At 44.2% G+C, this 13,655-nt stretch overlaps 1 protein-coding gene across 5 annotated transcripts in view; it reads right to left on the bottom strand.

Moving 5' to 3' along the window:
- LOC121554061 (septin-9) overlaps positions 1 to 13,655 on the bottom strand; it is a 73,396-nt gene that overhangs the window by 21,073 nt on the left and 38,668 nt on the right. The window contains exon 1 of one of the 5 annotated variants that reach the window (XM_041867509.2): positions 13,292 to 13,508. The exons of 3 other annotated variants lie outside the window; for them this stretch is intronic. In XM_041867509.2, coding sequence (XP_041723443.1) covers positions 13,292 to 13,343 — 52 coding nt within the window. In that variant the 5' untranslated portion in view covers positions 13,344 to 13,508. Of the gene's footprint in view, positions 1 to 6,703; positions 6,769 to 13,291; positions 13,509 to 13,655 lie in introns of those variants that run through there. One more of the 5 variants, XM_041867510.2, reaches the window with a different exon arrangement.

Below are 13,655 nucleotides of genomic sequence, written 5' to 3'. Positions count from 1 at the left end.
TCCCAGATCAGTTTGTTCCATCTTGCCAATTCCATTTGTGTCAATGTCACGCCAGGACTTGGCAATACAGCACAAACAGATCTGTGATGAGGCTAGGGTCTCAGCCCTGTACCGACCAAATGGTCAGACTCTCTCTCTCCCTCCATCTCTCTCGCTCACCCCTTCCCCCTCTCGCTCCCTCTCTTTTACAGGAGATGACATTTCCATAGATTTGGCGGCTGTCTCTCTCGAGGAGGAAGCGATCGTTAAGCATTCTGCTGTCTTGAGCAGATATATGGATGGTCGGATTACATGGGACAGTGTGGGAGAGAGGGCTGACGGACAGGCACGGCAGGAGGGCACCGGATCCTACTATTGGACATAGAGCAATAGTGACTACTGCAATAGGAGCACCTCATCCTCTGTATAGCTTACTGTACAAGACACGCGTGCAAGAGGAATTCTAGACTACATAGAGTACAGTATTGTAAAGTCATTTACGAAAGTTCAAATCAGGAAGGCTGGTCTGAATGCTGGTTTAACTTCAAGCAGCATAACATCATTCACTCGGTTTCCTATTATTCGGGCCTAGAGGGAATGAATAGAAACGTATCATCATCATCAGCATCTCATTCTTCTCCTCTTCCTGTTAGCCATGTGCAGAATGTCATTCACCTATTGACCTTATAGCCTATAAGCACGGCACAATGATGCACATTCCACAAGCTAGCTGTTTAACCTATGGGCTCACTCTTGCAATTATCACTTTCCTCTCTTTCAACCAAGGGGTGTAAATCGTGGGATGTATTTATATGTCAACTTACCCATGTTCTTTCACTTGCTGTTTTTCAGCAACAGTTTGACAACCATCCACCTCCCCACCACCAGCTATAATAACCGTGAGGCCCATCATTGGAACTCCTTTCCGGGTTCGATGCCAGCTGCCCAGCAAAGGGCCACCTGTCATTAGCATACCCCAAACTATTTAATAGTTCATTCACTTAGACCTGTACTTGATTGAACTTGGGTATCAAGAAACCTTCAGATTCTAAGGTAGGAGATATCTGGCAACCACTGGAAACTACTCCTGTTGGTTAAACCCATGCTGTATACTGTAAAAGTCCTCAAGCAGAAAAGAGTGGAGAGTAATGATGGACACCCTGTTTCCCAAGAGGACTAAGTCAAGTACTGTGTTTCATGTTCCAAGTTTTATTAGTCGTATGCACAGGATAAACATAGTATACACCGTCCAACGAAAGGCTTACTTGCAGGTTCCTTCGACAACGCAACAATAATAAATAATAAAAAATACAAATAAAGTAAATGGCTCAGTAGAATAGAATAAACATTTTAGCATTAAGTATAATACAGGAAGTGTGAACTGTGTGATGGAGATAAATAGGTCATGTTTGGGTTGGTAAACAACTGGGGGTCAATGGAAGGCTGGAACAGTCAGTAGAGGTGAGGCTAGGTACAGTAGGAGGATATACGTAACTGTCCTGTAGTGTACATCCAAGAGGATATCCCACTCACTCAATCTCCCATCCGTCCTTTGAACCAAAGGGAACCAGCTGATTAAGAAAGTCAACGTGTCTCTTTACTGCAATAACACCGTGGCATGCGATACAGTGGGCTTGAAGAATAGAACAGTGGACACACACACACACACACACACACAAAAGCACTCCTCCTGCCCCCTCACACACACACACACCACCGCTTCAGATGAAGGTGGGTGAAGAATGCTACCGGCTCACTTCATCCTTCACTCCTGCCGTTGCTCGTCGGCCCCCTGAGAATGTGACCTTTGGCCCTGCGCGGCCCAAAGCAGATGGTGTTAAAAGATAGCTTTCCACACAGGAACACAAAGATAATGACCTTTCCCCTTTACCCACCACAGAGGCCGTCACAGAGTGAGAGAGTGAGGGATGGAGGGAGAGAATGGAGAGAACATCTGAGAGGGGAGGCAGGCCCATGCTGTAAATACAGTGACAGAGTGAGAGAAAGATGGAGAGAAGGAAACACAGTTGAGGAAAATATAAAGGAGGAAAGATGTCCGTGCTACAAGACAATGACAAGGTGAGAGAGAGAGAGAGAGAGAGAGAGAGAGAGAGAGAGAGAGAGAGAGAGAGAGAGAGGTCAACTAGAGATGGAGTAAATGAGAGAGAAGAGGAAGGCCCGGCATAAGTGCAGCCATTATTGTGTTGTTGAGTGCCATGGCGGACACTGTGTGGGAACCAGCTGCTTTAAGTCATATACCTACCACAACACTTTAAAACCCTCCAGGCCTCTGAGGAAGAGGGAAGAGAGACTCAAAAGAACCCAGCCACAGAATGGTTCATAGCAGCATTATCGGGAACTGGAGGGAACTGGTGTATGGCAGTGGGAACCTGGTAGACTGCAGAACTATAAATCACACTACCACCAAGCATGAAGTGGGAAGGAGTTGGGTGGTTTGAAAAATATTGTATCCCCACTGAAAACTGTTAGTCTTCCTTATTAGAGAAAAATGTAATTACGTTCAGAGCGGAGGCCTGAGACGATACGGTGGCCTGAGATGAGGACTGAGACGATATGGTGGGGAATATCTTTCCAAGATACTTGTTTCATTTCGTGCCCGCGTGTGCTGCAATTAGCTACACATAAAAATGTGTTTCCAATTAGTTTTATTAGCCAGTTGCCCCCTTTATATTTCCACACATTTTGGTATTGGAAGAAATGCAATTATGATCTCTCCAAAGGCCAAAAACAACCACAATAGTCAAATTAATATTCCTTTAAGCATTAATAGGGGGCTTAAATAGACTTGAGAAAAAAGGGTTTACAGATGTCTGGACATTAATCAAGTTGTTTGCTCATATCTGCTAAGAAGTGTGCTCTACATGGCCAGAAACATTTATCTAATTTCCATGTTAATGACCTGAACATGTTCCACTACGTAAGAGTAATCACACAACCGGGTTCAAACAGACTGTTGGCTATATCCTTCAGACAGCATAAACAGAGGAGGCCAGCAAACAGGACATATGGGAATCAAATAAAGAAATCCTGTTACACCAGAGGTAGACCTAATAGTCTCCAATTCTGATCTATAGAGAGCACTGAGAAATTAATGACAGCTGCAATGACTGGCTAATCCTGAAAGATGTTAGTTTCATGTCAGTCAAAGGATACACATAACCCAGAAGCTATTCCTCGTAAAATCATCCAAACTGATACATTGATACTTGGAGTCAATAGAGTGCAAGTATGTGTTGTTTACAAACACTACGCCAAGGAGGACCATGTGTACTCCATCACCCAGTACTGTTAAAAACAGTCATGATGGATGTCCTATCATGTCGTCGTCATCAGAACTCTGTGTAGATGACATACGGCGGTGCCTATAGCCTGCAGTACATATGCTGCCACAGGCCCCTCGCTGTCTCGCTGGCACACAGACAGAAACAGTCACCTCTAACAGGAAATTACACGTCTGCTGTTCCTCCCTGCTCACGTCCTCCCTCCCCTCCCCCGTCTCATCCTCCTTTCATCCACCTCTCATATACACTAACAGTACGGTTAACAACCTCCCAGTGTGGTCTGGTAGATAGAGGAATAGAGGAGTCTGTCATTGGATGAGAAAAGGAAAGGCTATGTTTAGGAATACAATTCATTATGGTGTTTATGGTATAACAGGCCACAGATCCACATCTTAAGAACTCTCTACCTCCAGGAGGGTCACCTGAACAGGGTCGGGCTCAGAAGAGAGAAAACCTTTTTTTTAAATACACAGGTTTTTGCTTTCCCATGTTCAGTCCTGCCACCTTGCCTGTGAGCTGAATAGTAACTAAAGCATGAAACAATGGTGGACGCATTAGCAAACAGTTCTACTGTAATCACAATGCAACTACTCCCTTGTGGGCTAATGTAGCTAATTAACTGTTGGTTTATTGTGTTGATCGCTAATAACCGTAGCGGCTAGCCTAGAACCTGTAAACACATTAGAACTTAATTACTTTTTTATTATGTCAGTGTCTCCTACTCTAAAGCAGTGTTTAAATAATGAATGATGGACTAAACACGTGTAACAGGGTTGGTTATGTTTCCACTTGACACTGCAGAAATATCTATTCGATGTTTATGTATTTCTATTGGTTGGTTGAATTTACATTTACATTTTAGTCATTTAGTAGACGCTTTTATCCAGAGCGACTTACAGTTAGTGAGTGCATACTTTATTTTTAGATTTTTTTCATACAGGCCCCCCGTGGGAATCGAACCCACAACCCTGGCGTTGCAAACGCCATGCTCTACCAACTGAGCTACATCCCTGCCGGCCATTCCCTCCCCTACCCTGAACGACGCTGGGCCAATTGTGCGGCTACGACATTTACATTTCAATAAGGTGTTATGACATTGGTCAGAGGGAGATCGCGAACGTAAATTCTTCCCAGTCTGATATTGACACGCAAGCGGTAGGTCACGTTCTGAAATACTGTTTTATTTTCATATTTACAATGTGTACGAGTCCACTATGTACATGTCCTGATGTGTATATACACTGAGTATACAAAACATTAAGAACACCTGCTGTTTCCATGACATGGACTGACCAGGTGAATACAGGTGAAAGCTATGACCCCTTATTGATGTCACTTGTTAAATCCACATCAAATCAGCGTAGATTTTTAAGCCTTGAGACATGGATTGTGTATGTCTGCCATTCAGAGGGTGAATAGGAAATACATTTTTTTAAGTGCCTTTGAATGGGGTATGGTAGCACCGGTTTGTGTCAAGAACTGCAACGCTGCTGGGTTTCTCACACTCAACAGTTTCCCATGTGTATCAAGAATGGTCCACCACCCAAAGGACATTCAGCCAACTTGCCAACTGTGGGAAGCATTGGAGTCAACATTGGCCAGAATCCTTGTGAAACGCTTTCGCCACTTTGTAGAGTCCATGCCCCTGATGAATTGAGGCCGTTCTGATGGCAAAAGGGGGTGCAACTCAATAGTAGGAAGGTGTTCCTAATGTGTTGTATACTCAGTGTATACGTGTACGGTACCTGTTAGATATTGGCCAGAAGTCTGGGATGTGCTTTTGTATGTTATTGCTGTATGAGTGAGTTAGCTAGCTCGAGATTAGCCCCTGCTAATTCACAGTTATTTCCATGCTAACAGATGAATCATGAATCTACAGCCATCAACGTACTGTGTCCTGCACATCTAATGTGCTTCCTTGTGTCTATCGTCAGGTACTTAAATTGATTGTATTTTGTACTGTTTTTGTCATTGTTATGATGTTTGATCACAAAATACCCAGTCTGATATTGACATGCAAGCGACGAATCACTAGTCTACAGCCATCAACATACAGTTGTCTTGCATATTTAACGCGCTTCCTTGTGTCTATCGTCAGAATAAACACCAATCAACTGGGACCGCTGGCTGGGCAGTTGCAAAGTACGATCACATCTGTTACACTGGTGCTGAGACCAGTTTTCTTGTCTTTGCTGCATAGCTGTTATGCGCGCGCACACACACACACACACACGTTAACTGCACGCAGTTAAGCTAACAGTATCCCTCCTTGGCCATATAAGGATACAGTGTGGCTAACACCCCAAGGCAAGGACATCTAGAATATCTCTGACGTGTACTATGGTTTGACGACAACAACTGGAGCAGAACGTTACACTGCTGATTATTGTTCTACTTTCTTCAATGATAGTTGTCTATTGGTGGATTGTGTCAATACAACCTGTTGAATGCTGGGTAAAATTGAGGTCATGTGACCAAAAACTGGAACTACTGCAAATAGAAGCAATATGGCTGATATTTCAACAGCAGAAACAGGGAACCGAACATAGTCAGTCACATAAGATGGGGCACAAGCGTGGTTCTTTCTTTCTTGGGAGGCAAGTGAAGCAGGAGGAAGAGGAGGGGCTGGGGGTGGGTTGTAAGGAATGGTCCGATCTTCCATTGAAGAAAGTATCATGCAGAAAATGTGGCCTGACGCTTCAACTCACCTTGAACATGCTACAGCAATCCACCAGAGAGCAGAAGCATGGGGTTGCCAAAATTAAATCATGTTGAAAAGTTGGCCTCTACATCTTACTTACTAATCCACTGCAATGGATCAAAGTCAAGCTAGAACGATCCCTGATGGGAGAAATTAAATAAAAAAAAGAGGAACTGAAAAAAATAAGAGACACATACCAGGGACCTTAAAACACGAGACACAGGGAGCGACTAGGACTAACATGATTGGTCAATAAATACTCCCCCCATCCATTTTAACAGATTGATTATTCAAGCTGAATGGAACCAAGCACACAAAGGAAAGAGACAAGGGGGAGAAGACAGAGGAGAGAGAGAGAGAGAGAGAGGGGTAACAGTAACCCCCCGAACTCTCCCGTAAAGCACAATGGAACAAGAGACACCACTGCAAAAAAAAACACCACTGCAAGTTCTGGTCTGCATATTATTATTACACTGTTCCAAGCCCTGACAAATACAGCTCACACACACTACACGCTTCAGCTCCAAAACCCTGTCCAGACAGGACACCTGGCAAACTAACTTTGACACAAACATTGAACAACCCCGTCATCCCTCTCTTTCCCTCATCCCCCTCTTTCCCTTTCTATCACTCCTCCACAGCCTCTCTACAAAAGGAAATCCCACACAATCAGAGAAACAAGTAGCATGTTATGAATGAACAGAAAACAAGAGACACTCACCCAAGCCTTTCTCTTTCTCTCTTTCCTCACAACCACCCAGATCTCTGCTGCTGCTCCCAGGCCCCGCCCCCACAGCCTGGTCACATGACCCACCACTCCACACCCCAGCAGGCCAGCAGCAGGCATTGCACACCCCTCATTCAGGGAGAGTTGAATGGAGAGCATTGTGAATGTGCTGGACACAGGGAGAGTGAGTGAGTGTGTGTGTATGTGTGTGCAGGGGGGGGGCATTTGGAAATAGGAGGAAAGGAGTGTGTTTTAAGAGTGCATATGTATGAGGAATGGAGAGAAAGGGGTGTATGTGTTTGACAGAAAAATGTAATGTGTGTTTAGTGTAAGAGGTGGAAACGGAAAGATTGGAGAGAACATTTCTCGGTGACAGTATGCATGTGCTTAAAATGGAGAAAGAAATTGAACAAATGTGTATTCAGTGAAAGAGTGAGTATGTGTGTTTATGTCCATCTGTCCCTTTCCCTCCCAATGCTCAGTGCCGTGTGTCTCTCCCTGTATGTCTGTGTGTGTGTGCGCGCACAGTGTTCATGATGTACTGTGTATGTACTGTGAGGAGGACACTGGGTCATCTCTCATCCTGTCTCTTTCTCCTCCGGGGCTACAATGAGTCTCCATCACTTTAATGCCTGCCTCATACAGCCCCATGACTAAAGGAATATGTCCCAGATAACGAATGAATACCATCCCATAGAGTCATCAGACTCAGCATGAAACATTCTATGGGAAACAGCTCTGTAGACTGTAATTCAAACATTATTAATTGAATAAGAGTACAATGTGTGATTCTTTTTTGGTCTCATACGTTCACTTGTTGCATGCAATATCTGTGGAGCTACAGTGAGGGAAAAAGTATTTGATCCCCTGCTGATTTTGTACGTTTGCCCACTGACAAAGACATGATCAGTCTATAATTTTAATGTTAGGTTTATTTGAACAGTGGGAGACAGAATAACAACAAAAAAATCCAGAAAAACGCATGTCAAAAATGTTATAAATTGATTTGCATTTTAATGAGGGAAATAAGTATTTGACCCCCTCTCAATCAGAAAGATTTCTGGCTCCACAGAAGCAATCAATCAATCAGATTCCAAACTCTCCACCATGGCCAAGACCAAAGAGCTCTCCAAGGATGTCAGGGACAAAATTGTAGACCTACACAAGGCTGGAATGGGCTACAAGACCATCACCAAGCAGCTTGGTAAGAAGGTGACAACAGTTGGTGCGATTATTCGCAAATGGAAGAAACACAAAATAACTGTCAATCTCCCTCGGCCTGGGGCTCCATGCAAGATCTCACCTTGTGGAGTTGCAATGATCATGAGAACGGTGAGGAATCAGCCCAGAACTACACGGGAATATCTTGTCAATGATCTCAAGGCAGCTGGGACCATAGTCACCAAGAAAACAATTGCTAACACACTACGCCGTGAAGGACTGAAATCCTGCAGCGCCCGCAAGGTCCCCCTGCTCAAGAAAGCACGTATACATGCCCATCTGAAGTTTGCCAATGAACATCTGAATAATTCAGAAGAGAACTGGGTGAAAGTGTTGTGGTCAGATGAGACCAAAATCGAGCTCTTTGGCATCAACTCAACTCGCCGTGTTTGGAGGAGGAGGAATGCTGCCTATGACCTCAAGAACACCATCCCCACTGTCAAACATGGAGGTGGAAACATTATGCTTTGGGGGTGTTTTTCTGCTAAGGGGACAGGACAACTTCACCGCATCAAAGGGACGATGGACGGGGCCATGTACCGTCAAATCTTGGGTGAGAACCTCCTTCCCTCAGTCAGGGCATTGAAAATGGGTCGTGGATGGGTATTCCAGCATGACAATGACTCAAAACACACGGCCAAGGCAACAAAGGAGTGGCTCAAGAAGAAGCACATTAAGGTCCTGGAGTGGCCTAGCCAGTCTCCAGACCTTAATCCCATAGAAAATCTGTGGAGGGAGCTGAAGGTTCGAGTTGCCAAACGTCAGGCTCGAAACCTTAATGACTTGGAGAAGATCTGCAAAGAGGAGTGGGACAAAATCCCTCCTGAGATGTGTGCAAACCTGGTGGCCAACTACAAGAAACGTCTGACCTCTGTGATTGCCAACAAGGGTTTTGCCACCAAGTACTAAGTCATGTTTTGCAGAGGGGTCAAATACTTATTTCCCTCATTACAATGCAAATCAATCTATAACATTTTTGACATTCGTTTTTCCAGGATTTTTTTGTTGTTATTCTGTCTCTCACTGCTCAAATAAACATACCATTAAAATTATAGACTGATCATTTATTTGTCAGTGGGCAAACTTACAAAATCAGCAGGGGATCAAATACTTTTTTCCCTCACTGTATGTCTTTATCTTATGTCTACATACACTGTGAAAGACATCAGTATGGTATTTTCTTTTGGTTTCATAGCTACATTCACTTGTTGCGTAGGACTATCCATGCAATATCTATGGAATTGTGTCTATCATAAATCTGCATTCACACACTATGAAAGACACAATCCCTTCAATGCTGAAACAACACGCTTCCTTCTTATCCGATTACTGGAATTAAGAGATAATTAGTTTTATCACAAGCGGGTGGAAAGATGGAAAGAGAAAAATCTCTGTACTGCACTTAACTAGCAAGCTTTTTTCCACATTTGCAAGCTGATGAGAGGCCCAATATGTTCTCATATTCAGCACAAACACTTCCTTCCTGTCATGGTTTCGGTGGTTTGTGTATGTATTGGACCACATGGTTTGTGCACCTGGCCCTATAGGCATCCGGTCTCAGTGAGAGATAGATATGAGAGAGCAGTCCGTCTTCTACTGAACTAATACAGATCATCACATGCATGCTCTTCGGTTGAGGCTCTATTAGGAATACAATAGTAGTGTGTCTGTTTATTCTACAAAAAATATATACAGTACCAGTCAAAAGTTTTGGACACACCAACTCATTCAAGGGTTTTTCTTTATTTTTACATTGTAGAATAATAGTGAAGACATCAAAACTATGAAATAACACATATGGAATCATGTAGTAACCAAAAAAGTGTTAAACAAATCAAAATAGATTTTATTTTTGAGATTCTTCAAATAGCCACCCTTTGCCTTGATGACAGCTTTGCACACTCTTGGCATTCTCTCAACCAGCTTCATGGGGTAGTCACCTGGAATGCATTTCAATTAACAGGTGTGCCTTCTTAAAAGGTAATTTGTGGAATTTATTTCCTTCATAATGCGTTTGAGCCAATCAAGTTGTGTTGTGACATCATAGGGGGGGTATACAGAAGACAGCCCTATTTGGTAAAAGAACAAGTCCATATTATGGCAAGAACAGCTCAAATAAGCAAAGAGAAACAACAGTCCATCATTACTTTAAGACATGAAGGTCAGTCAGTACGGAAAATGTCAAGAACTTTGAAAGTTTTTTCAAGTGCAGTCGCAAAAACCATCAAGCGCTATGATGAAACTGGCTCTCATGAGGACCGCCACAGGAATGGAAGACCGAGAGTCACCTCTGCTGCAGAGGATAAGTTCATTAGAGTTACCAGCCTCAGAAATTGCAGCCCAAATAAATGCTTCACAGAGGTCAAGTCACAGACACATCTCAACATCAACTGTTCAGAGGGGACTGTGTGAATCAGGCCTTCATGGTCGAATTGCTGCAAAGAAACCACTACTAAAAGACACCAATAAGAAGAAGAGACCTGCTTGGGCCAAGAAACACGAGCAATGGACATAAGACCGGTGGAAATTTGTCCTTTGGTCTGGAGTCCAAATTGGAGATTTTTGGTTCCAACCGCCGTGTCTTTGTGAGACACGGTGTGGGTGAATGGATGATCTCTGCATGTGTAGTTCCCTCCGTAAAGCATGGAGGAGGAGGTGTTATGGTGCTTTGCTGGTGACACTGTCTGTGATTTATTTAGAATTCAAGGCACACTTAACCAGCATGGCTACCACAGCATTCTGCAGCGATACACCATCCCATCTGGTTTGCGCTTAGTGGGACTATAATTTGTTTTTCAACAGGACAATGACCTAACACACCTCCAGGCTGTGTAAGGGCTATTTGACCAAGAAGGAGAGTGATGGAGTGCTGCATCAGATTACCTGGCCTCCACAATCCCCCAACTTCAACCCAATTGAGATGGTATGCGATGAGTCGGACGGCAGAGTGAAGGAAAAGCAGCTAACAAGTGGTCGGCATATGTGGGAACTCCTTCAAGACTGTTGGAAAAGCATTCCAGGTGAAGCTGGTTGAGATAATGCCAAGAGTGTGCAAAGCTGTCATCAAGGCAAAGGGGGGCTATTTGAAGAATCTCAACACTGCAACACAAAAGTCGTTTGTTTGTTGGTCTCCTTCGTCTTGTGAGAACCCAGAGATCACATGTGACCGAATCAATGACCGCCATACATTCAGTTAGTCCTGTGGAAAAGCAAATTCATATTGGAACTCAAGCTTTGCTCATTGACTGAGTCTATTTCAGTGCTCCAACTCATCTCAAAATAACTAAGTCGCTGGCCCATAGAAATAGTCCTAGAACAGGCATCCTCTGTTTACTACTGTACGCTCATAACCATAGCTAATAGACCTCAGAAGACCTTTTTGGCAAAGAGAAGCTCTGTGGGTGAGAAATCACATTCAGACTTCCTTCCTTATCTTGATTATACGCCATGATAACGAGATGAGACCCTAGAGCCACTTCCTTGTTTTGCAGTTGCAAACAAACATTGGAATTATTGTGCCAGAACCTTATTAAATGACCCAGCTCTTTGGCAGCTGTTGCTCTGTTGGCTGAACGTCTCTCCAGAGCTTTGTTTGTTTGTCATTCTGTTTGTGTTGTCATTTACCCCACTTCTGGAGGCCATTTTGAGGCCAGCTTCGTATAATCACATCAAACTGTGTGGGCCGAACAGGCAACCGGAGACCCATGCAGGCTCAACCCCAGAGGGGAGCTCTCTGATTGGACTAGAGGTCAGGTCTGATTGGAGGAGGCCCACACAGTGATTAGAACACATGGAGTTGATTAGCCAAGTCACCTCAATGACTCAGCAGAGAGTGACTCACACAGACATACAGCCTCCCACCCAGAGAGATGGAAGAAGGGATGAAGAAGGACAGAGGAAGAGAACATCTGGTATCAGGGAAGGAGAGAAGACAAGCGACTTCCTGTTGAGCTGTAGCCGAGGCTGCTCTGCTCCCCTGTGGTGCAGATGGAGACAGCATGTGAGGACGCATGCAACTAGATGAAAACATCTAAGGCCTGGGTGCATCTCTCTAGTCCAAAGTGGCTTCCTCTCCGTGTCTCCTTCTCTTCGTCCACACTCATCTGAGGGAACCAGATAAGTGATAGCAAATTCACACTAGGGTTAGATCAGTGCAGGTGAAGGAAAGCAGACAGAGAGAGGTAGCCCCTTAACACTATTGAGATGAACCCATAATCTCATGGCAGACATAGGAGACATGGTATTGACAGAAAAAGGCCAGTTTAGAGTTCATTTTAGGGACAGACTTATTCCTGACTGTGTGACCTCAGCAGGATAAGATCTGACCCTAGTCACATGGTCAGGAAACTCCCTAGCCCTACTTGTTCTTCTCTCTCCACCCTGAAGACATTAAGTTCATGCAGTCCATTTCTAATCCTCCTCCATATACACACTGTACTACTCCCTCAGGAACTGTGCTGCACTCCAGCAACGCTACACGATCCCTCCAACTCTGCTCCTGACACATCTCAGACCTCAGCTTGTACGTTGCTCTTCAAGGTTACCGTAACCCTGGCCTTGTTTGCTTTCATCCACACTTTTCTGTACTCTTGAGGTATATACACACACACATACTCTCTCTTGAAGGGCCCGTGCGCCTGTTGTTTGAACAGCGGCCGCAAAGTAAATAAACTATCGGAATTTGTGGTCGGAGGTTTGTTTTAGCCAAGGTGTTTATCTAGTGGATTGTTTCCCCTCAGTTTTACAGTGTTAAAACACTTCCCAGCTGTGTTACCTAACTGAGCCTAATAACTCCCAGAGATAGATAGATAGATAGCAAGCGAGAGAGAGATCTGTTGAGTCTGCTATACTGAAAGGCTAGCATGTATAAGGATTTAATCAAACCCACATTAGAAGTATGCAGACTCAGACATAACACATACTGTATATATGCACAAACTATTCAACTCCACTATCGAATCAAGGACATTCTTAGTGATACATAACTTAACTGTGGACATGGAGCCTTAATGCAACATACAAGAGTAGCACAAAACAGCACAGACGATAAAACAAGACTTCAGGGAGAGAGAAAACAATGCAGGTTTTAGGGGGAGAAGAGGAACTTTAAAAAGCATATTGGGAAGTCCCTGAATGCCTTTCCACTTCCTCAGCGTCTAAAGTAGAGTTAAACATCATGTAGCCCTGATTGGCCTTAATAGAAACCAGTTGTCTCAGTCACACCTTCCTTCACCCCAAATGACACCCTATTCCCTACATAGTGCACTACTTTTGACCAGATCCCTATGGACCCTGGTCAAAAGTAGTGCACTATAGAGGGAATAGTGTGCCATTTGGGTGCAGACCAACAGCCATACTCACAGAGGACCTCCATCTCAGGGTTAATGTGCATCTCTGCACCACATGCAGCCATGTCTTCCAATCGCAGTCCCAGTCGAATCACCACAGTACAGACTATTCTGACGTGGAAGTAAAAAAATAAAATTCCCAACTGCTTCCCAAACCTAAACTCTTCAGTGTGACAGCTGGGAGTGCCTGGGAGCGCTTGGGATCTAATGCACAGTTTCTGTAACTCTTCCCGACGTTCCCAACTCGACGTTCCTAACCCGGAGCCTCAAGACTGAACAATAAACAGAGCTCCACGGATCACATCGGCCTTCCGGGGGAATCCCTGCCCCTAATTCCAGCTGGAATGCTAGGGGGAGTCGGATGACTCAGCTTGGAA

This window comes from Coregonus clupeaformis, chromosome 38 (assembly GCF_020615455.1).
Source record: "Coregonus clupeaformis isolate EN_2021a chromosome 38, ASM2061545v1, whole genome shotgun sequence".
Taxonomy (NCBI): domain Eukaryota; kingdom Metazoa; phylum Chordata; class Actinopteri; order Salmoniformes; family Salmonidae; genus Coregonus; species Coregonus clupeaformis.
This window is presented reverse-complemented; position numbering and strand designations above follow the sequence as displayed.